At 50.6% G+C, this 24,239-nt stretch overlaps 2 protein-coding genes across 2 annotated transcripts in view; both read left to right on the top strand.

Moving 5' to 3' along the window:
- The window catches only part of LOC142907769 (structural maintenance of chromosomes protein 3-like), a 61,546-nt gene extending 58,912 nt beyond the window's left edge, over nucleotides 1–2,634 (top strand). Inside the window, exon 16 of the mRNA XM_076057535.1 lies at nucleotides 2,385–2,634. Coding sequence (XP_075913650.1) covers nucleotides 2,385–2,456 — 72 coding nt within the window. The 3' untranslated portion in view covers nucleotides 2,457–2,634. The remainder of the gene's footprint in view (nucleotides 1–2,384) is intronic.
- Nucleotides 2,635–11,208: 8,574 nt separating this feature from the next.
- Nucleotides 11,209–23,316, top strand: LOC142907768 (trypsin inhibitor ClTI-1-like). Its single transcript, XM_076057533.1, has 4 exons — nucleotides 11,209–11,373; nucleotides 14,509–14,552; nucleotides 17,341–17,456; nucleotides 23,190–23,316. Exons 1-4 carry the CDS (start codon nucleotides 11,313–11,315, stop codon nucleotides 23,233–23,235), a joined length of 267 nt encoding a protein of 88 aa, XP_075913648.1. The 5' UTR covers nucleotides 11,209–11,312; the 3' UTR covers nucleotides 23,236–23,316.
- The last annotated feature ends 923 nt before the right edge of the window (nucleotides 23,317–24,239 follow it).

The following is a 24,239-nucleotide window of genomic DNA, read 5'->3' as shown; positions in this document are numbered from 1 at the left end:
GTGTGTGACACTGTGTGTGTGTGACACTTTGTGTGTGTGACACTTTGTGTGTGTGACACTGTGTGACACTGTGTGTGTAACACTGTGTGTGTGACACTGTGTGTGTGACACTGTGTGTGTGTGACACTGTGTGTGTGACACTGTGTGTGTGACACTGTGTGTGTGTGACACTGTGTGTGTGTGTGAGACACTGCGTGTGACACTTTGTGTGCGTGTGACACTGTGTGTGACACTGTGTGACACTGTGTGTGTCACACTGTGTGTGTGACACTGTGTGTGTGACACTGTGTGTGTGTGACACTGTGTATGACACTGTGTGTGTGACACGTGTGTGTGTAACACTGTGTGTGTGTGTGACACTGTGTGTGTGTGACACTTTGTGTGTGTGACACTTTGTGTGTGTGACACTGTGTGACACTGTGTGTGTGTGACACTGTGTGTGTAACACTGTGTGTGTGACACTGTGTGTGTGACACTGTGTGTGTGTGTGACACTGTGTGTGTGACACTGTGTGTGTGTGTGTGACACTGTGTGTGTGTGTGACTGTGTGTGTGTACACTGTGTGTGTGACACTGTGTGTGTGACACTGTGTGTGTGTGACACTGTGTGTGTGTGACACTGTGTGTGACACTGTGTGTGTGACACTGTGTGTGTGACACTGTGTGTGTGACACTGTGTGTGTGACACTGTGTGTGTGTGACACTGTGTGTGTGTGACACTGTGTGTGTGACACTGTGTGTGACACTGTGTGACACTGTGTGTGTGTGACACTGTGTGTGTAACACTGTGTGTGTGACACTGTGTGTGTGTGTGACACTGTGTGTGTGTGTGACAGTGTGACACTGTGTGTGTAACACTGTGTGTGTGACACTGTGTGTGTGTGACACTGTGTGTGTGTGTGACACTGTGTGTGTGACACTGTGTGTGTGTGACACTGTGTGTGTGTGTGACACTGTGTGTGACACTGTGTGACACTGTGTGTGTGACACTGTGTGACACTGTGTGACACTGTGTGACACTGTGTGTGTGTGACACTGTGTGTGACACTGTGTGTGTGACACTGCGTGTGTCACTGTGTTTGTGTCACTGTCTGTGAGACACTTTGTGTGTGACACTGTGTGTGACACTGTGTGTGTGACACTGTGTGTGACACTGTGTGTGTGACACTGTGTGTGACACTGTGTGTGTGTCACTGTGTGTGTGACACTGTGTGTGACAATGTGTGTGTGTGTGACACTGTGTGTGACACTGTGTGTGACACTGTGTGTGTGTGTCACTGTGTGTGACACTGTGTGACACTGTGTGACACTGTGTGTGTCACTGTGTGTGTATCACTGTGTGTGTAACACTGTGTGTGTGTGACACTGTGTGTGTCACTGTGTGTGTCACTGTGTGTGTAACACTGTGTGTGTGACACTGTGTGTGTGACACTGTGTGTGACACTGTGTGTGACACTGTGTGTGTGTGTGACACTGTGTGTGACACTGTGTGACACTGTGTGTGTGTGTGTGACACTGTGTGACACTGTGTGTGACACTGTGTGTGTGTGTGACACTGTGTGTGTGACACTGTGTGTGTGACACTGCGTGTGTCACTGTGTTTGTGTCACTGTCTCTGAGACACTGTGTGTGACACTGTGTGTGACACTGTGTGTGTGTCACTGTGTGTGTGACACTGTGTGTGACACTGTGTGTGTGACACTGTGTGTGTGTCACTGTGTGTGTGACACTGTGTGTGTGACAATGTGTGTGTGACAATGTGTGTGTATGTGACACTGTGTGTGTGACACTGTGTGTGACACTGTGTGTGTGACACTGTGTGTGTGTCACTGTGTGTGACACTGTGTGTGACACTGTGTGTGACACTGTGTGACACTGTGTGTGTCACTGTGTGTGTCACTGTGTGTAACACTGTGTGTGTGACACTGTGTGTGTGACACTGTGTGTGACACTGTGTGTGACACTGTGTGTGTGTGACACTGTGTGTGTGACACTGCGTGTGACACTGTGTGTGTGTGTGACACTGTGTGTGACACTGTGTGTGACACTGTGTGTTTGTGTGAGACACTGTGTGTGACACTGTGTGTGTGTGTGAGACACTGTGTGTGTGACACTGCGTGTGACACTGTGTGACACTGTGTGTGTGACACTGTGTGTGTGACACTGTGTGACACTGTGTGTGTGTGACACTGTGTGACACTGTGTGTGACACTGTGTGACACTGTGTGTGACACTGTGTGACACTGTGTGTGTGACACTGCGTGTGTCACTGTGTGTGTGACACTGTGTGTGACACTGTGTGTGACACTGTGTGTGTGACACTGTGTGTGTGACACTGTGTGACACTGTGTGTGTGTGTCACTGTGTGTGTGTCACTGTGTCTAGGTCAGTCACATCGATGTGATCTCGGCGGAGCAAGCCAAGGACTTTGTGGAAGATGACACCACTCACGGCTAGAGAGAGATGCAGAGAGAGCTGTACATATACACACACTACACACACTACACTACACACACACTACACACACCACACTACACACAAACACCACACTACACACAAACACCACACTCCACACCCCCTCACAGCCACACATTCCTGGGTGTGAGGCCTATCCCCATGGGGAGTGTTCACTAGGCTTGCTTCCCATGGGGTTCCTCATCCCGTAGCTCACCCACAGTGGAACTGCCATGGATCTACCCACCTACTCACCCACCCACTCACCCACCCACCTACTCACCCACTCACCCACTCACTCACCCACTCACTCACCCACTCACCCACCTACTCACCCACCCACTCACTCACCCACTCACTCACCCACTCACTCACCCACCAACTCACCCACTCACTCACCCACTCACTCACCCACCTACTCACCCACCCACTCACCCACCCACCTACTCACCCACTCACCCACTCACTCACCCACTCACCCACTCACTCACCCACTCACCCACCTACTCACCCACCCACTCACTCACCCACTCACTCACCCACTCACTCACCCACCTACTCACCCACTCACTCACCCACTCACTCACCCACCTACTCACCCACCCACTCACCCACCCACCTACTCACCCACTCACCCACTCACTCACCCACTCACCCACTCACTCACCCACTCACCCACCTACTCACCCACCAACTCACTCACCCACTCACCCACCCACCTACTCACCCACCTACTCACCCACCTACTCACCCACCCACTCACCCACCCACCTACTCACCCACCTACTCACCCACCCATTCACCCACCTACTCACCCACCTACTCACTCACCCACCCACCTACTCACCCACCTACTCACCCACTCACCCACCCACCTACTCACCCACCCACCTACTAACCCACTCACCCACCCACCCACCTACTCACCCACCCGACCACTCAGTGAGTCGGCGTGCGCCAGTCTGCACACACACACACACGCACGTGTGTGTGTGTGTGTGTGAATCAGCACACACACACACACACGTGTGCGAGCCGACACGCGTGTGTGTGTATGTGCGAATCGGCACACACACACACACACACGTGTGTGTGTGTGTGTGCGAATTGGCACACACACACGCGTGTGCGAATCAGCACACACACACATGTGTGTGTGTGTGCAGACTGGCACACACACACACACACACGTGTGTGTGTGTGTGTGCAGACTGGCACACACACACACACACACGTGTGTGTGTGTGTGTGCAGACTGGCACACACACACACACACACGTGTGTGTGTGTGTGTGCAGACTGGCACACACACACACACACACGTGTGTGTGTGTGTGTGCAGACTGGCACACACACACACACACACGTGTGTGTGTGTGTGTGATCGCTCACGAAGCCGCGGAACAGAAACACCCCGAGTTGGATTCCCGCTCGCGGCCATCTGCCACATCTATGGGGGTCCAGGAGGGGGGTCCAGGCGGGGGGGGGTCTATGGGGGTCCAGGCGGGGGGGGTCTATGGGGGTCCAGGCGGGGGGGGGGTCTATGGGGGGTCCAGTTACTCAGCCGTTTTGTGTTTAGTTTCGTCCGAAACGCGTTGCGGTGTGTCAGCGTCTCACCACGGGGAGGGAGAGAGACAGAGAGAGACATGGAGAGAGTCATTGTGAGAGAGAGAGGCATTGTGATAGAGTAACTAGGAGAGAGAGAGACTAGGAGAGAGTCTAGGAGAGAGAGAGAGGCATTGTGATAGAGTAACTAGGAGAGAGAGAGAGACTAGGAGAGAGTCTAGGAGAGAGAGAGAGTCTAGGAGAGAGAGAGAGAGACATTGTGATAGAGTAACTAGGAGAGAGAGACTAGGAGAGAGTCTAGGAGAGAGAGAGAGAGAGACATTGTGATAGAGTAACTAGGAGAGAGAGAGACTAGGAGAGAGTCTAGGAGAGAGAGAGGCATTGTGATAGAGTAACTAGGAGAGAGAGAGAGACTAGGAGAGAGTCTAGGAGAGAGAGAGAGTCTAGGAGAGAGAGAGACATTGTGATAGAGTAACTAGGAGAGAGAGACTAGGAGAGAGTCTAGGAGAGAGAGAGAGACATTGTGATAGAGTAACTAGGAGAGAGAGAGACTAGGAGAGAGGCATTGTGATAGAGTAACTAGGGGAGAGAGAGAGACTAGGAGAGAGACATTGTGAGAGAGACTAGGAGAGAGTCTAGGAGAGAGTCTAGGAGAGAGAGAGACATTGTGATGAGTAACTAGGAGAGAGAGACTAGGAGAGAGTCTAGGAGAGAGAGAGGCATTGTGATAGAGTAACTAGGAGAGAGAGAGAGACATTGTGATAAGAGTAACTAGGAGAGAGAGAGAGAGACTAGGAGAGAGTCTAGGAGAGAGAGAGACATTGTGATAGAGTAACTAGGAGAGAGAGAGAGACTAGGAGAGAGTCTAGGAGAGAGAGAGACATTGTGATAGAGTAACTAGGAGAGAGAGAGACTAGGAGAGAGTCTAGGAGAGAGAGAGGCATTGTGATAGAGTAACTAGGAGAGAGAGACTGAGAGAGGCATTGTGATAGAGTAACTAGGAGAGAGAGAGAGACTAGGAGAGAGTCTAGGAGAGAGAGAGACATTGTGATAGAGTAACTAGGAGAGAGAGACTGAGAGAGGCATTGTGATAGAGTAACTAGGAGAGAATAACTAGGAGAGAGAGAGAGACTAGGAGAGACACATGGTGAGAGAGACTAGGAGAGAGAGACTAGGAGAGAGTCTAGGAGAGAGAGAGACATTGTGATGAGTAACTAGGAGAGAGAGAGAGAGACACATTGTGAGAGAGACTAGGATAGAGAGACTGAGAGAGATAGGTGGAGAGAGAGACTAGGAGAGAGAGAGAGAGACATTGTGATAGAGTAACTAGGAGAGAGAGACTGAGAGAGACATTGTGATAGAGTAACTAGGAGAGAGAGACTGAGAGAGACATTGTGATAGAGTAACTACGAGAGACTAGGCGAGAATAACTAGGAGAGAGAGGCTAGCAGAGAGATAGTGAGAGAGACTAGGAGAGACATATGGAGACTCAGACTGAGAGAGAGTAACTAGGAGAGAGACTGGTAGAGTAACTAGGAGAGAGAGATGATGAGAGAGAGACTAGGAGAGAGACATTGTGAGAGAGACTGAGAGTCACTAGGAGAGAGTCACTAGGACAGAGACTGAGAGAGTAACTAGGAGAGAGAGAGATGGTGAGAGAGACAGAGAGAGTAACTAGGAGAGAGACTGGGAGAGAGGGAGACTATGAGAGAGACTGAGAGAGTAACTAGGAGAGAGGGAGATGGTGAGAGAGACAGAGAGAGTAACTAGGAGAGAGACTGGGAGAGAGGGAGACTATGAGAGAGACTGAGAGAGTAACTAGGAGAGAGGGAGATGGTGAGAGAGACAGAGAGAGTAACTAGGAGAGAGACTGGGAGAGAGGGAGACTATGAGAGAGTAACTAGGAGAGAGGGAGATGGTGAGAGTAACTAGGAGAGAGACTGGGAGAGAGGGAGACTATGAGAGAGACTGAGAGAGTAACTAGGAGAGAGGGAGATGGTGAGAGAGACAGAGAGAGTAACTAGGAGAGAGACTGGGAGAGAGGGAGACTATGAGAGAGACTGAGAGAGTAACTAGGAGAGACTAGGAGAGAGACATTGTGAGAGATAGACTGAGAGAGTAACTAGGGAGAGAGTCTAGGAGAGACATTGTGAGAGAGATGGAGACTCAGACTGAGTAACTAGGAGAGAGAGAGTCTTAAGAGAGAGACTAGGGGAGAGAGACTGAGAGAGTAACTAGGAGAGAGATGGAGACTCAGACTGAGAGAGTAGCTAGCAGAGAGAGACTGAGAGAGTCTAGGGGAGAGAGAGATGGTGAGAGAGACTGAGAGAGTAACTAGGGAGAGAGTAACTAGGAGAGAGACAAAGGCGGCCGAGTTGACGACGTGGCTTTGTTGGTGATGAGTCGCTGCTCCTCGCTCCTGACAGGCGTCCTCCTCTTGCCACGGCCAGACAGCCCTGTCAGCAGAGGCTACCTGGGGGAGCTTTGTCGTTATGTTGATGATGTTCATGGTGGTTGTTGTTGATGTTGTTGTTGTTTACCTGACGTTATAATCTCGCTGTCTCGTGTTTGAGTGTGAGTGTATGATTGTGTGTGAGTGTGGGTGTATGATTGTGTTTGAGTGTGAGGGAGTATGATTGTGTGAGTATGATTGTGTTTGAGTGAGTATGATTGTGTTTGAGTGTGAGTGAGTATGATTGTGTGTGAGTATGATTGTGTGTGAGTATGATTGTGTGTGAGTGTGCGTGTATGGTTGTGTGTGAGTGAGTATGATTGTGTGTGAGTGAGTATGATTGTGTGTGAGTGTATAATTGTGTTTGAGTGTGAGTGAGTATGATTGTGTTTGAGTATGAGTGAGTATGATTGTGTGTGAGTGTGTATGATTGTGTTTGAGTGTATGATTGTGTGTGAGTGTGCGTGTATGATTGTGTGTGAGTGTATGATTGTGTTTGAGTGTGAGTATGATTGTGTTTGAGTGTGAGTATGATTGTGTGTGAGTGAGTATGATTGTGAGTGAGTATGATTGTGTTTGAGTGTGAGTCAGTATGATTTTTTTTGGTTGTGAGTCAGTATGATTGTGTTTGAGTGAGTATGATTGTGTTTGAGTGTATGATTGTGTGTGAGTGTGCGTGTATGATTGTGTTTGAGTGTGAGTGAGTATGATTGTGTTTGAGTGTATGATTGTGTTTGAGTGTATGATTGAGTGTGCGTGTATGATTGTGTGTGAGTGAGTATGATTGTGTGTGAGTGAGTATGATTGTGTTTGAGTGTATGATTGTGTTTGAGTGTGAGTGAGTATGATTGTGTGTGAGTGTTACAAACACAATAAACGACATTTCGTGTTACAGACATTCGCCTGGTGTCGTATGGTGGTGGTGTAGTGTGGTGGTGGTGTAGTGTGGTTGTAGTGGTTCCGTAGTGTGGTTGTAGTGGTGGTGGTGTAGTGTGGTTGTAGTGGTGGTGTAGTTTGGTAGTGGTGTGGTAGTGATGGTGTAGTGTGGTGGTGGTGGTGTAGTGTAGTAGTGGTGGAGTAGTGTGGTGGTGGTGTAGTGTGGTTGTGGTGGTGTAGTGTGGTTACAGTGATGGTGTGTGGCGGTCGTGTACTGTGTGGTGGTGGTTGTGTAGTGTGGTTACCTGGGGGAGCTTTACCTGACTAGAAGCACTTGCCCCTACGGCCCTGCTAGAGGCTACCTGGGGGAGCTTTGTCTGTGTCTCAGCACTTGCCCCTACAGCCCTGCTAGAGGCTACCTGGGGGAGCTTTGTCTGTGTCCCGGCACTTGCCCCCTGCAGCCCTGCTAGAGGCTACCTGGGGGAGCTTTGTCTGTGTCTCAGCACTTGCCCCTACAGCCCTGCTAGAGGCTACCTGGGGGAGCTTTGTCTGTGTCTCAGCACTTGCCCCTACAGCCCTGCTGGAGGCTACCTGGGGGAGCTTTGTCTGTGTCTCAGCACTTGCCCCTACAGCCCTGCTAGAGGCTACCTGGGGGAGCTTTGTCTCTGGTCACGGCTTTCGGCCTCACGAGACCCGGTTCCGTTGCGTTCCTGAGTCGCCTGGACACCAAAGCCAAAGATCCCCCAGGTAGCCTCTAGCAGGGCTGTTGGGGCAAGTGCTGAGACACAGACAAAGCTCCCCCAGGTAGCCTCTAGCAGGGCTGTTGGGGCAAGTGGTGTTAGGAGCGAGTAGTAGGGAGCTGGATGAGTGACTTGGGGAGTGACTTGGTGAGTAACTTAGTGACTGGCTGAGTGAGTGACTTGGTGAGTGACTTGGTGAATGGCTGAGTGAGTGACTTAGCGACTGGCTGAGTGACTGGCTGAGCGAGTGACTTAGTGACTGGCTGAGTGAGTGACTTGGTGAGTGACTTAGTGACTGGCTGAGTGAGTGGCTGAGTGAGTGACTTGGTAAGTGACTTAGTGACTGGCTGAGTGAGTGGCTGAGTGAGTGACTTGGTGAATGACTTAGTGACTGGCTGAGCGAGTGACTTAGTGACTGACTGAGTGAGTGACTTGGTGACTGGCTGAGTGAGTAACTTGGTGAGTGACTTGGTGAGTAACTTGGTGAGTGACTTGGTGAGTAACTTGGTGAGTGACTTAGTGACTGGTTGAGTGAGTGGCTGAGTGAGTGACTTGGCGAGTAACTTGGTGAGTAACTTGGTGAGTAACTTGGCGAGTGACTTGGTGAGTGACTTGGTGAGTGACTTAGTGACTGGTTGAGTGAGTGGCTGAGTGAGTGACTTGGCGAGTAACTTGGTGAGTAACTTGGTGAGTGACTTGGTGAGTAACTTGGTAAGTGACTTGGCGAGTGACTTGGTGAGTGACTTGGTAAGTGACTTGGTGAGTGACTTGGTGAGTGACTTGGTGAGTAACTTGGTGAGTGACTTGGTGAGTAACTTGGCGAGTAACTTGGCGAGTGACTTGGCGAGTGACTTGGTGAGTAACTTGGTAAGTAACTTGGTGAGTGACTTGGTGAGTAACTTGGTGAGTGACTTGGTAAGTAACTTGATAAGTAACTTGGTGAGTGACTTGCCGAGTAACTTGGCGAGTAACTTGGTAAGTGACTTGGTAAGTAACTTGGTGAGTAACTTGGCGAGTAACTTGGTGAGTAACTTGGTAAGTAACTTGGTGAGTAACTTGGTGAGTGACTTGGTGAGTAACTTGGCGAGTAACTTGGTGAGTAACTTAGTGACTTGGTGAGTGACTTGGTGAGTAACTTGGTGAGTGACTTAGTAACTTGGTGAGTGACTTGGTGAGTGGCTTGGTGAGTAACTTGGCGAGTAACTTGGTGAGTAACTTAGTGACTTGGTGAGTGACTTAGTAACTTGGTGAGTGACTTGGTGAGTGGCTTGGTAAGTAACTTGGTGAGTAACTTGGTGAGTAACTTGGCGAGTAACTTGGCGAGTAACTTGGTGAGTGGCTGAGTGAGTAACTTGGTGAGTGACTTGGTGAGTAACTTGGTGAGTGACTTGGTGAGTAACTTGGTAAGTGACTTGGTGAGTGACTTGGTGAGTAACTTGGTGAGTGACTTGGCGAGTAACTTGGTGAGTAACTTGGCGAGTAACTTGGTGAGTGACTTAGTGAGTGACTTGGTGAGTAACTTGGTAAGTGACTTGGTGAGTGACTTGGTGAGTAACTTGGTAAGTAACTTGGTGAGTAACTTGGTAAGTGACTTGGTGAGTAACTTGGTGAGTAACTTGGTGAGTAACTTGGTAAGTGACTTGGTGAGTGACTTAGTAAGTGACTTGGTGACTGGCTGAGTGACTTGGTGAGTAACTTGGTGAGTGACTGGCTGAGTAACTTGGTGAGTAACTTGGTGAGTAACTCAGTCGCCAGACGAGCGGAAACTGCGGCCGTCGTGACGTCACCACAGCAGCGTGTGAACTTTAACAGCTGAGACACAAAGATCCCCCAGGTAGCCTCGAGGCAGGGCTGAGTGTGTACACAGGTGTGAGTGTGTACAGGTGTGTGTACACAGGTGTAGGTGTGTACAGGTGAGTGTGTACAGGTGTAGGTGTGTACAGGTGAGTGTACACAGGTGTGAGTGTACACAGGTGAGAGTGTACAGGTGTATGTGTGTACAGGTGTAGGTGTGTACAGGTGAGTGTACACAGGTGTGAGTGTGTACACAGGTGAGAGTGTGTACAGGTGAGAGTGTGTACAGGTGTAGGTGTGTACACAGGTGTGAGTGTACACAGGTGTGGGTGTGTACAGGTGTAGGTGTGTACAGGTGTGTGTACAGGTGTAGGTGTGTACAGGTGTAGGTGTGTACAGGTGTAGGTGTGTACAGGTGAGAGTGTACAGGTGAGAGTGTACAGGTGAGAGTGTGTGTACAGGTGTAGGTGTGTACAGGTGTAGGTGTTTACACAGGTGTGAGTGTGTACAGGTGTAGGTGTGTACACAGGTGTAGGTGTGTACAGGTGAGTGTGTGTACACAGGTGACAGTGTGTACAGGTGTAGGCATGAACAGGTGTGAGTGTGTACAGGTGTAGGTGTGTACAGGTGTGTGTACAGGTGTAGGTGTGTACAGGTGTAGGTGTGTACACAGGTGTAGGTGTGTACAGGTGTAGGTGTGTACACAGGTGAGAGTGTGTGTACAGGTGTAGGTGTGTACACAGGTGATAGTGTGTACACATGTGTAGGTGTGTACAGGTGATAGTGTGTACACAGGTGTGTACACAGGTGAGAGTGTGTACACAGGTGTAGGTGTGTACACAGGTGTAGGTGTGTACACAGGTGTAGGTGTGTACACAGGTGAGACTGTGTACACAGGTGTGGGTGTGTACAAGTGTGTGTGTACAGGTGAGAGTGTGTACAGATGTGTGTGTACAGGTGTGAGTGTAGAGGTGTGTGAGTGTACAGGTGTCTGTGTATGTACAGGTAACGGGAGCGGTAGTGTAGCGGTTAGCGCTACGCTGCGCTACGAACCTGGCGACCCGGGTTCGATTCCCGCTCACGGCCAACACCAGTGACGATTATCTGAACCGGTGCCCGGCCTCCCCTAGGTCGACTCAGCCTTCAATGAGTACCTGGTGCGGTGGATAAAAACATCGCCACTGGGGAGACAAAGGCGGTCGGGCGTGGTGCTGGCCACCCACCCCCTCGTGTACCGTTCCGGCCTTCATAGGTGCTCGCTAACAGCACTTGCCCCTACAGTCTGTCAAGGCTATAAGGGGGATCTTTGTCTTTGTGTGCACAGGTGTAGTGTGTGCGCAGGTGTGAGTGTATAAAGGGGAGCTGGGAGGAGTTCCGGGTTCAGCTGTTTGCTGTTTGTCGCTGTCGCTGTTTGTCGCTCGCTCGCTCGCTATGAAGGCCGCGGTCATCTCGCTCGTGGTGATGGTGGTGGTGGTGATGATGGTGGCTGTGGGTAAGTGGTGTGAGAGCCGTCTGTGGGCAGTGTATGTGTACCTGTGTGTGTACCTGTGTGTGTACCTGTGTGTCTGTGTGTGTACCTGTGTGTCTGTGTGTGTAACTGTGTGTGTATGTGTACCTGTGTGTGTGTCTACCTGTGTGTAATACCTGTTTGTGTGTGTACTTGTGTGTGTGTACCTGTGTGTGTGTGTGTGTACCTGTGTGTGTGTGTGTGTACCTGTGTGTGTGTGTGTGTACCTGTGTGTGTGTGTGTACCTGTGTGTGTGTGTGTACCTGTGTGTGTGTGTGTACCTGTGTGTGTGTGTACACCTGTGTGTGTGTACACCTGTGTGTGTGTACACCTGTGTGTGTGTGTGTACACCTGTGTGTGTGCGTGTACCTGTGTGTGTGCGTGTACCTGTGTATGTGTGTACCTGTGTATGTGTGTACCTGTGTGTGTGTGTAAGAAACATTTAGGCTGGCCTGCCTACGATCCATCCTGGGTTTAACCAGGCTGGATTGTGTGAGGAGCTCACAAATCCTTGAAAGATCTGGGCAAGGTCCCATCGGTGAGCTCCTCCGGCAGGCAAGGCTGCGATGGCTGGGTCATGTAGCCCGCATGCCCAGCCACCGCATGCCGAAACAGCTTTTGTTTGGCCGGATCGTGGGGGCTAAACGGGCGCGGCACGGGCTAGAGAAGAGATGGAGTGACGTGGTACAGGAGGACGTGGAGCTGAGTGGACTTGCCGATGATTGGTACCAGCAGTGTCAAGATCGGCCTCTGTGGAGGAGGCTCGTGAAGGATGCTACTGGGCAGTTGGAGGCAGTCGCCCTCCAACAACAACGGAGGGCGGAGGAGCGACGCTCACAACAACGAGCGGAGCGCCGGGTGGCTAAAGCACAGCGGGTTGGCACAGTAGGGGGCACAGGTGGTGCATCAGCCAGTCATCTCAGTCAGTCGACCCGTGGCACCTGCTGGGTCTGCCCCGTGACCTCCTGCCAGCGGGCGTTCGACACTTCACGTGGCCTCAGGGTGCACATAGCCTGGCACAAGCGTCGTGGTGACGTCAACGCCACTTAGTGGCGAATGGCGGTTGTTGTTGTTGTTGTGTGTAGTGTGTGTCTATGTGTGTGTGTGTACCTGTGTGTGTGTGTGTACCTGTGTGTGTGTGTGTATACCTGTGTGTGTGTGTACCTGTGTGTGTCTACCTGTGTGTGTATGTCTACCTGTGTGTGTGTGTACCTGTGTGTGTGTGTGTACCTGTGTGTGTGTCTACCTGTGTGTGTCTACACACACACAGGTAGACAAACAGCGATAGTGTAGCGGTTAGCGCTACGCTGCGCTATGAACCTGGCGACCCGGGTTCGATTCCCGCTCACGGCCAACACCAGTGACGATTATCTGAACCGGTCCCGAGCCTCCCCTAGGTCGACTCAGCCTCAAATGAGTACCTGGTGCGGTGTGTAATAAACATCGCCACAAGGGAGACAAAGGCGGTCGGGCGTGGTGCTGGCCACCCACCCCCTCGTGTACCGTTCCGGCCTTCATAGGTGCTCGCTAACAGCACTTGCCCCTACAGTCTGTTAAGGCTATATGGGGGATCTTTGTCTACCTGTGTGTGTACACTTTGTGTGTGTGTGTGTACCTGTGTGTGTGTACACTGTGTGTGTGTACACTGTGTGTGTGTGTACACTGTGTGTGTGTGTACACTGTGTGTGTGTACCCTGTGTGTGTGTACACTGTGTGTGTGTGTACACTGTGTGTGTGTGTGTGTACACTGTGTGTGTGTGTGTACACTGTGTGTGTGTGTGTACACTGTGTGTGTGTGTGTACACTGTGTGTGTACACTGTGTGTGTGTACCCTGTGTGTGTCTACCTGTGTGTGTGTACCCTGTGTGTATGTGTGTGTACACTGTGTGTGTGTGTACACTGTGTGTGTGTCTACCTGTGTGTGTGTGTACCTGTGTGTGTGTCTACCTGGGTGTGTGTACCCTGTGTGTCACTATGTGTACACTGTGTGTGTGTGTGTACACTGTGTGTGTGTGCGTGTACACTGTGTGTGTGCATGTACACTGTGTGTGTGCGTGTGTACACTGTGTGTGTGTGTACACTGTGTGTGTGTGCATGTACACTGTGTGTGTGTGCATGTACACTGTGTGTGTGCGTGTGTACACTGTGTGTGTGTGTGTACACTGTGTGTGTGTGTACCTGTGTGTGTGTGTACACTGTGTGTGTGTGTCTACCTGTGTGTGTGTACACTGTGTGTGTGTGTACACTGTGTGTGTGTGTACACTGTGTGTCTAGCTGTGTGTGTACACTGTGTGTGTGTGTGTCTACCTGTGTGTGTGCACACTGTGTGTGTGCGTATGTGTACACTGTGTGTGTGTACACTGTGTGTGTGTGTGTGTCACTGTGTGTGTATCACTGTGTGTGTGTGTCACTGTGTGTGTATCACTGTGTGTGTGTGTATCACTGTGTGTGTGTGTACACTGTGTGTGTGTGTACACTGTGTGTGTGTACACTGTGTGTGTGTACACTGTGTGTGTGTGTGTGTACACTGTGTGTGTGTACACTGTGTGTGTGTACACTGTGTGTGTGTGTGTACTGTTTGTGTGTCTACCTGTGTGTGTGTGTACTGTTTGTGTGTCTACCTGTGTGTGTGTGTGTACACTGTGTGTGTACACTGTGTTTGTACACTGTGTGTGTACACTGTGTGTGTGTGTACACTGTGTGTGTGTGTACACTGTGTGTGTGTGTACACTGTGTGTGTACACTGTGTGTGTGTGTGTACACTGTGTGTGTGTGTGTACACTGTGTGTGTGTGTGTACACTGTGTGTGTGTGTGTACACTGTGTGTGTGTGTACACTGTGTGTGTACACTGTGTGTGTGTACACTGTGTGTGTACACTGTGTGTGTGTACACTGTGTGTGTGTCCACTGTGTGTGTGTACACTGTGTGTGTGTGTACACTGTGTGTGTGTACACTGTGTGTGTGTACACTGTGTGTGTGTACACTGTGTGTGTGTGTGTGTACACTGTGTGTGTGTGTGTGTACACTGTGTGTGTGTGTGTACACTGTGTGTGTGTGTGTACACTGTGTGTGTGTGTACACTGTGTGTGTGTGTGTACAATGTGTGTGTGTACTCGCAGGGGAGGGCCAGGACATCCAGAAGAGTGAAGGACAGGAGAGAGAAGTGAGACAACACTCACTCATTCACTCACTCATACACTCACTCATACACTCACTAAGTCACTCACTCATACACTCACTCATACACTCACTCACTCATACACTCACTCACTCATACACTCACTCACTCATACACTCACTCATACACTCACTCATACACTCACTCATACACTCACTCACTCATACACTCACTCATACACTCACTCACTCATACACTCACTCACTCATACACTCACTCATACACTCACTCATACACTCACTCATACACTCACTCACTCATACACTCACTCATTCACTCACTCATACACTCACTCATTCACTCACTCACTCATACACTCACTCATACACTCACTCATACACTCACTCATTCACTCACTCATACACTCATACACTCACTCACTCATACACTCACTCATACACTCACTCATACACTCACTCATACACTCACTCACTCATACACTCACTCATACACTCACTCATACACTCACTCACTCATACACTCACTCATACACTCACTCACTCATACACTCACTCACTCATACACTCATACACTCACTCACTCATACACTCACTCATACACTCACTCACTCATACACTCACTCATACACTCACTCATACGCTCACTCATACGCTCACTCATACGCTCACTCATACACTCACTCATACACTCACTCATACACTCACTCATATACTCACTCATACACTCACTCATACACTCACTCACTCATATACTCACTCACTAATACACTCACTCATACACTCACTCATACACTCACTCACTCATACACTCACTCACTCATACACTCACTCACTCATACACTCACTCACTCATGCACTCACTCACTCATACACTCACTCACTCATGCACTCACTCACTCATACACTCATACACTCACTCATACACTCACTCATACACTCACTCACTCATACACTCACTCACTCATACACACACTCACTTATACACTCACTCACTCACTCATACACACACTCACTCATACACTCACTCATACACACACTCACTCATACACTCACTCACTCACCCACTCACTCACTCATACACTCACTCACTCACCCACTCACTCATACACTCACTCATACACTCACTCACCCACTCACTCACTCATACACTCACTCATACACTGACTCACTCATACACTCACTTACTCACCCACTCACTCACTCATACACTCACTCATACACTCACTCATACACTCACTCATACACTCATACACTCACTCACTCATTCATACACTCATTCATACACTCATACACTCATTCATACACTCACTTATACACTCACTCACACACTCACTCACTCATACACTCACTCATACACTCATACACTCACTCACACACTCACTCACTCATACACTCACTCATACACTCATACACTCACTCACTCACACACTCATACACTCATTCATACACTCATTCACTCACTCATACACTCACTCATACACTCACTCATACACTCACTCATACACTCACTCACACACTCACTCACTCATACACTCACTCATACACTCATACACTCACTCACTCATACACTCACTCACTCACACACTCATACACTCATTCATACTCTCACTCTCACTCACTCATACACTCATACACTCACTCATACACTCATACACTCACTCATACACTCACACACTCACTCATACACTCACTCACTAATACACTCATTCATACACTCACTCACTCATACACTCACTCACTCATACACTCACTCACTCACTCATACACTCATACACTCACTCACTCATACACTCATACACTCACTCATACACTCACACACTCACTCATACACTCACTCACTAATACACTCATTCATACACTCACTCACTCATACACTCACTCACTCATACACTCACTCACTCACTCATACACTCACTCACTCACCCACTCACTCACTCACCCACTCACTCACTCATACACTCACTCACTCACCCACTCACTCACTCATACACTCACTCACTCATACACTCACTCACCCACTCACTCACTCATACACTCACTCATACACTGACTCACTCATACACTCACTTACTCACCCACTCATTCACTCATACACTCACTCATACACTCACTCACTTATACACTCACTCACTCATACACTCACTCACTCACTTATACACTCACTCACTTATACACTCACTCATACACTCACTCACTTATACACTCACTCACTTATACACTCACTCACTCATACACTCACTCACTCATACACTCACTCACTCATACACTCATACACTCACTTACTCACCCACTCACTCACTCATACACTCACTCATACACTCACTCACTCACACACTCACTCACCCACCCACTCACCCACCCACTCACCCACCCACTCACTCACTCACCCACTCACTCACCCACTCACCCACCCACCCACCCACTCACCCACTCACCCACTCACCCACCCACCCACCCACTCACCCACTCACCCACTCACCCACTCACACACCCACTCACCCACCCACTCACCCACCCACTCACTCACCCACTCACTCACCCACCCACCCATTCACTCACTCACCCACCCACTCACTCACCCACTCACCCCCCCCCACCACCCCCCCCACCACCCCCCCCCCCACCACCCCCCCACCACCCCCCCACCACCACCCCCCCACCACCCCCCCCCCACCACCCCCCCACCACCCCCCCCACCACCACCCCCCCACCACCCCCCCACCACCCCCCCACCACCCCCCCCCCACCCCCCACCACCACCCCCCCACCACCCCCCCACCCCCCACCACCCCCCCACCACCCCCCCCCCACAGGCTGACTGCTCTTCCTTCTCCGCGATGCTCCCGGGCTGTCCCAGGAACTTTGCCGCCGTCTGTGGCTCAGACGGCCGCGAATACCCCAACGAGTGCACGCTCTGTGCACACAACGTGTGAGTAGGGTGCACCTAGCCTGGCACTGAGACAACCTGTGAGTAGGGTGCACGCTCTGTGCACACAACCTGTGAGTAGGGTGCACCTAGCCTGGCACCGACATGACCTGTGAGTAGGGTGCACCTAGCCTGGCACTGAGACAACCTGTGAGTAGGGTGCACCTAGCCTGGCACTGAGACAACCTGTGAGTAGGGTGCACGCTCTGTGCACACAACCTGTGAGTAGGGTGCACCTAGCCTGGCACTGAGACAACCTGTGAGTATGGTGCACCTAGCCTGGCACTGAGACAACCTGTGAGTAGGGTGTGCACACAACCTGTGAGTAGGGTGCACCTAGCCTGGCACTGAGACAGCCTGTGAGTAGGGTGCACCTAGCCTGGCACTGACACAACCTGTGAGTAGGGTGCACGCTGTGTGCACACAACCTGTGAGTATGGTGCACCTAGCCTGGCACTGAGACAACCTGTGAGTATGGTGCACCTAGCCTGGCACTGTCACAACCTGTGAGGAGTGTGTGCACCTAGCCTGGCACTGAGACAGCCTGTGAGTAGTGTGTGCACCTAGCCTGGCACTGAGACAGCCTGTGAGTATGGTGCACCTAGCCTGGCACCGACATGACCTGTGAGTAGGGTGCACCTAGCCTGGCACTGACATGACCTGTGAGTATGGTGCACCTAGCCTGGCACTGTCACAACCTGTGAGTAGGGTGCACCCTCTGTGCACACAACCTGTGAGTATGGTGCACCTAGCCTGGCACCGACATGACCTGTGAGTAGGGTGCACCTAGCCTGGCACCGACACAACCTGTGAGTATGGTGCACCTAGCCTGGCACCGACACAGCCTGTGAGTATGGTGCACCTAGCCTGGCACCGACACAGCCTGTGAGTATGGTGCACCTAGCCTGGCACTGACACAACCTGTGAGTAGGGTGTGCACCTAGCCTGGCACTGAGACAGCCTGTGAGTAGGGTGCACCTAGCCTGGCACCGACACAGCCTGTGAGTATGGTGCACCTAGCCTGGCACTGACATGACCTGTGAGTATGGTGCACCTAGCCTGGCACTGACATGACCTGTGAGTAGGGTGCACCTAGCCTGGCACTGACATGACCTGTGAGTATGGTGCACCTAGCCTGGCACTGACATGACCTGTGAGTAGGGTGCACCTAGCCTGGCACTGAGACAGCCTGTGAGTATGGTGCACCTAGCCTGGCACTGACACAACCTGTGAGTAGGGTGTGCACCTAGCCTGGCACTGACACAACCTGTGAGTATGGTGCACCTAGCCTGGCACCGACACAGCCTGTGAGTATGGTGCACCTAGCCTGGCACTGACACAACCTGTGAGTAGGGTGTGCACCTAGCCTGGCACTGAGACAGCCTGTGAGTAGGGTGTGCACCTAGCCTGGCACTGACACAACCTGTGAGTAGGGTGTGCACCTAGCCTGGCACTGACACAACCTGTGAGTAGGGTGCACCTAGCCTGGCACTGACACAACCTGTGAGTATGGTGCACCTAGCCTGGCACTGATACAACCTGTGAGTAGGGTGCACCTAGCCTGGCACGGACACGTGTGTATGTGTGTTTATGTGTCTGTGTGTGTTTATGTGTTTGTGTGTCTGTGTGTGTTTATGTGTCTGTGTGTACCTGTGTGTGTATGTGTCCGTGTGTGTATACCTGTGTGTGTGTGTCTACCTGTGTGTGTGTCTACCTGTGTGTGTGTCTACCTGTGTGTGTGTGTACCTGTGTGTGTGTGTGTACCTGTGTGTGTGTGTCTACCTGTGTGTGTGTCTACCTGTGTGTGTCTACCTGTGTGTGTGTGTACCTGTGTGTGTACGTGTGTGTGTGTGTGTGTCTACCTATGTGTGTGTGTGTATTTGTGTGTACTGCACAGATGCCATATTTTTTCTGTCCGTCTGCTACAGTAGAGGTGTAGGGAATTCCACCAAGACCTACATCCCTGCTTTATTGACCTGGTCAAGGCCTATGAGACCATCAGTAGGCCTGGCCTCTGGGTCGTTCTTCGTGCTTTTGGAGTCCCTGACCCTCCGTTCTGAAACCGCTGTCCTACCTCAAAGTGTCCTCCTCTACCGGTGCAGATAGTTTTCCCGTCTTTGCTCTGCTAACTGTTGGTCACCTAATGTACAAACCTATAGCCCCATATTTTCAACCTGTCCATCAAAGGAGCATCAGTTCCTCTAGAATGGAAACATTCCTATGTCCGTCCACTTCGCAAAGGGGGGCCCTTAAGATGATCCCGATAACTACCGGCCTATCTCAATTTCGTCCCCGTTGATGGAAAATCTTCGAAAAATGATTGAACTACCAAATTAGCGGTTTCCTGTCCACCGACAATCTACCACATCTAAAACAATCTGGGTTCCGCAAAAAAAAAATACAGCTGCATTAGACTCTCCGAATCAAATTTACAATAGCCTTGATAATAAGCGGTACTGTTACCTGTCTTTTTCTTGACCTGTCCAAAGCTTTCGATACAGTAGACCACAACACCCCCTGCTTAGTAAACTAAGTTGCCTCGGTGTTCTCCCGAAAACGCGGTACAATGGTTAAAAGATTTCCTCTTTTCTCGCACCCAAGCTGTGCTCACAGATGGTTGGAGGTCAAACGGCGTCAAGATAACTCAAGGGGTTCCACAGGGTTCCATCCTCGGGCCCCCCCTTGTTCTCTCTCTACGTCAATGACTTGGGCACTGACCCGGATCATTCCGGGGTAAATCTTTTTGCAGATGACACGATACTGATTACTGCTGGCCGCTCTCCGGATGACGGTGATTACTAAGCTCTCCAGGGCGATTTCAACAAACTACAACATCAGCTAGCTGCTCTTAAACTAGTCCTGAATACCTCCAAAACCAAGGTGCTATGCTTCTCACCGGGACTAAAGCGGGAAGTTATTTTTCCCCAGTTACATTCCTTAAATAATTATCAAATAGAGCAAGTCAAGATCTATGAGTATCTTGGGGTCATCCTGGATTCAAACACTGAATTTTGAAGATCACACTGATTATATTGGTAAAAAGACAAAAATAAAAATTGGTTTTCTGTATCGACACAAGCACTGCTTCCCCCAAATGTTCCGTTTGGAATTGATAAAAGCTACCATACTGCCTCTATTTAATTACTGTGACATCGTGTATAAATCAGCCCCAAGTACTGTACTGAAGAAGCTTGATTCCATCTATCACTCGGCCTTAAGATTTGCATTGAACTGCCCATATAGGACTCACCACTGTGATCTCTACATTGGGTCAAAACTTAACATCTCTTAATGTTCAACGGCTTGTGCACCAGATCTTATTTATTCACGATGTACTTACAAATAAAATCCGCAGACTTACCTGCTGCTGGATCTCCTCTCTCTGTTTCAAAGAACAAATTTGACCTCAGGTCTTCGCTCATTTACCAACTTCACATTCCCCTATTGCCGTACAAAAACCGGAGGAAGGGCCTTTGCTATTGATGCCCCCAGGGTCTGGAATGCTATTGCCAATAAACTGCAACGTGAATCGCTACCTATGAGATCTTCACTCAAAACTGCTCTAGAGGAGTTGTTACACCCCTAGCTGCCGCTGCTATTCAGTGGCCGAAAATATGGCTCTAGATTTTGGTGTTATAATTTATTTACGTAGTTTATTGTAAAAATAATTCGGTCACAGTCCCTATGATCACTGTTACATTGCATTTATGGCTTTTATTTTGGTGATTTCGAAAACTTTTTTTGGTTTGGCCATGTGTGTGTTTATTGTAGTACGGAGTGAGACTGACGGCCTTAATCTTAGTTGTCTTGTGGTTGTTGTGGTTGTTGTTTGACTTTGCATCCCACTGGGATTTTTGCACCACACAGTGTTGGTGGTTGTACGGTGCTATTTCAGGAATATTTTGATGTTTTTTTTCCTGGATTTTCTGTTTTGCACAGTCACACAAAGTCACTTTAAGATGTTGTCTTGTTCGTGTTTTTGGTTTTATGTTTGTTGTGGTTGCACCCGATTCAAGAGCCGAATGGCTCACAGGGCTATACCAACATAAATTGAACTATGGAACGATCATTAAGGACCTTCACGATGGTGAGCGAGCCCGGGTAAAACTACGTGGCCGGGAGTCGGAGCCATTCCCTGTTCACCTTGCGGGGTGCGACAGGGATGTCCTCTGGCTCCCACATTATTTAACATCTATTTTGACCACGTAGTTCGTGAAGCCTTCAGCAGCTGTACCGGAGGAATTTTCATCTGGTACAGATACAATGGGAGGCTGATCGATGCCCAGGTGCGGTCAAGGGATGGCTCCCTATTGCTCAACCACGTTATGTATGCTGATGATTTGGTAATAGCTGCTCAGTCAGAGGAGGAGTTGGAGACGCTGCTGCTGAGACTGGAGCGTGCCACTAAGAGGTGGGGCCTTACCATCAGCCCCACCAAAACTAAGCACTTGCCTGGGTATTTTGTACCATCGGACACTCCACCCCCACAACTCCCAATCGGTGATGGGGCAGTTGTGGAGAGAGTGGAGAGTTTCCCATACCTGGGCAGTGTGCTTATGACTGGCTCCAGTTTAACAGCAGAGGTCTCACTCCGAATCAGTCGAGCGGCAATGTCTTTTCATCGGTTGCGTAACGCTGTGTGGAAGCTACCTGGTCTGTCGCTCCGCACGAAGCTTCAGGTCTTCTTGGCCACGGTCATTCCCTCCCTTCTCTACGCTTGCGAAACGTGGACCCCCCTAATGGAACATCTTCGCCGGTTAGAAACATTTAGGCTGGCCTGCCTACGATCCATCCTGGGTTTAACCAGACTGGATTGTGTGAGGAGCTCACAAATCCTTGAAAGATCTGGGCAGGGTCCCATCGGTGAGCTCCTCCGGCAGGCAAGGCTGCGATGGCTGGGTCATGTAACCCGCATGCCCAGCCACCGCATGCCGAAACAGCTTTTGTTTGGCCGGATCGAGGGGGCTAAACGGGCGCGGCACGGGCTAGAGAAGAGATGGAGTGACGTGGTACAGGAGGACGTGGAGCTGAGTGGACTTGCCGATGACTGGTACCAGCGGTGTCAAGATCGGCCTCTGTGGAGGAGGCTCGTGAAGGACGCTACTGGGCAGTTGGAGGCAGTCGCCCTCCAACAACAACGGAGGGCGGAGGAGCGACGCTCACAACAACGAGCGGAGCGCCGGGTGGATAAAGCACAGCAGGTTGGCACAGTAGGGGGCACAGGTGGTGCATCAGCCAGTCATCTCAGTCATTCGACCCGTGGCACCTGGGTCTGCCCCGTGACCTCCTGCCAGCGGGCGTTCGACACTTCACGTGGCCTCAGGGTGCACATAGCCTGGCACAAGCGTCGTGGTGACGTCACCGCCACTTAGTGGCGAATGGCGGTTGTTGTTGTTGTGTATGTAACTGTGTGTAACTGTGTGTGTACACTGTGTATGTAACTGTGTGTAACTGTGTGTGTGTGTGTAACTGTCTGTGTGTGTGTAACTGTGTGTGTGTCTCTGTGTGTGTGTGTGTGTAACTGTGTGTCTCTGTGTCTGTGTGTAACTGTGTGTGTGTGTAACTGTGTGTAACTGTGTGTGTGTGTAACTGTGTGTAACTGTGTGTGTGTGTAACTGTGTGTAACTGTGTGTGTGTGTAACTGTGTGTAACTGTGTGTGTGTGTAACTGTGTGTAACTGTGTGTGTGTGTAACTGTGTGTAACTGTGTGTGTGTGTCTCTGTGTGTGTGCCCCAGGGAGAATTCTGCGTCTGTGCGGGTGTCTCACGACGGCGCCTGCTGAGGCAGCGCCTCCTGGAGGCGCCGCGCCAGGCGGAGGTCACCGGTGGGGGTCACCGGCGGAGTCACCGGTGGGGGTCACCGGTGGGGGTCACCGGTGGGGGTCACCGGTGGGGGTCACCGGTGGGGGTCACCGGTGGGGGGTCACTGGCGGGGCACGCGGAGGACGGCGTGGAGACCATCACTCCGTTTCTTACACAACCCGTGCCACATACATACATACACTCACTCATACACTCATACACTCACTCATACACACACTCACTCATACACTCACTCATACACTCACTCATACACTCATACACTCACTCATACACTCACTCATACACTCATACACTCACCCATACACTCACCCATACACTCACTCATACACTCACTCTCTCACTCACTCACTCATACACTCACTCATACACTCACTCACACACTCACTCATACACTCACTCATACACTCACTCATACACTCACTCATACACTCACTCATACACTCACTCATACACTCACTCACTCACTCATACACTCACTCATACACTCACTCATACACTCACTCACTCATACACTCACTCATACACTCACTCATACACTCACTCACTCATACACTCACTCATACACTCATACACACATACACTCACTCATACATACACTCACTCACACATACACTCACTCACCCACTCACTCACTCACCTATCCACTCACCCACTCACTCACCCACCCACCCACCCACTCACCCACTCACCCACCCACTCACCCACCCCACCCACTCACCCACCCACCCACCCACTCACCCACCCACCCACCCACTCACCCACCCACCCACCCACTCACCCACCCACCCACCCACCCACCCACCCACTCACCCATCCACCCACCCACTCACCCACCCACTCGCCCACCCACTCGCCCACCCACTCGCCCACCCCACTCGCTCACCCCACCCACTCTGATGTTGCAATAAATTACTGACGTTGCTGAAGTTGATATCAGAGTCATTAAAGCACTGGAGGGTATAGA

This window comes from Petromyzon marinus, chromosome 83, assembly GCF_048934315.1.
Source record: "Petromyzon marinus isolate PM22_M1 ecotype Great Lakes invasive population chromosome 83, UKy_Petmar_22M1.pri1.0, whole genome shotgun sequence".
Taxonomy (NCBI): Eukaryota; Metazoa; Chordata; class Hyperoartia; order Petromyzontiformes; family Petromyzontidae; genus Petromyzon; species Petromyzon marinus.
Note: the sequence above shows the minus strand (reverse complement) of the source record. Positions and strands in the feature narration are given on the sequence as shown.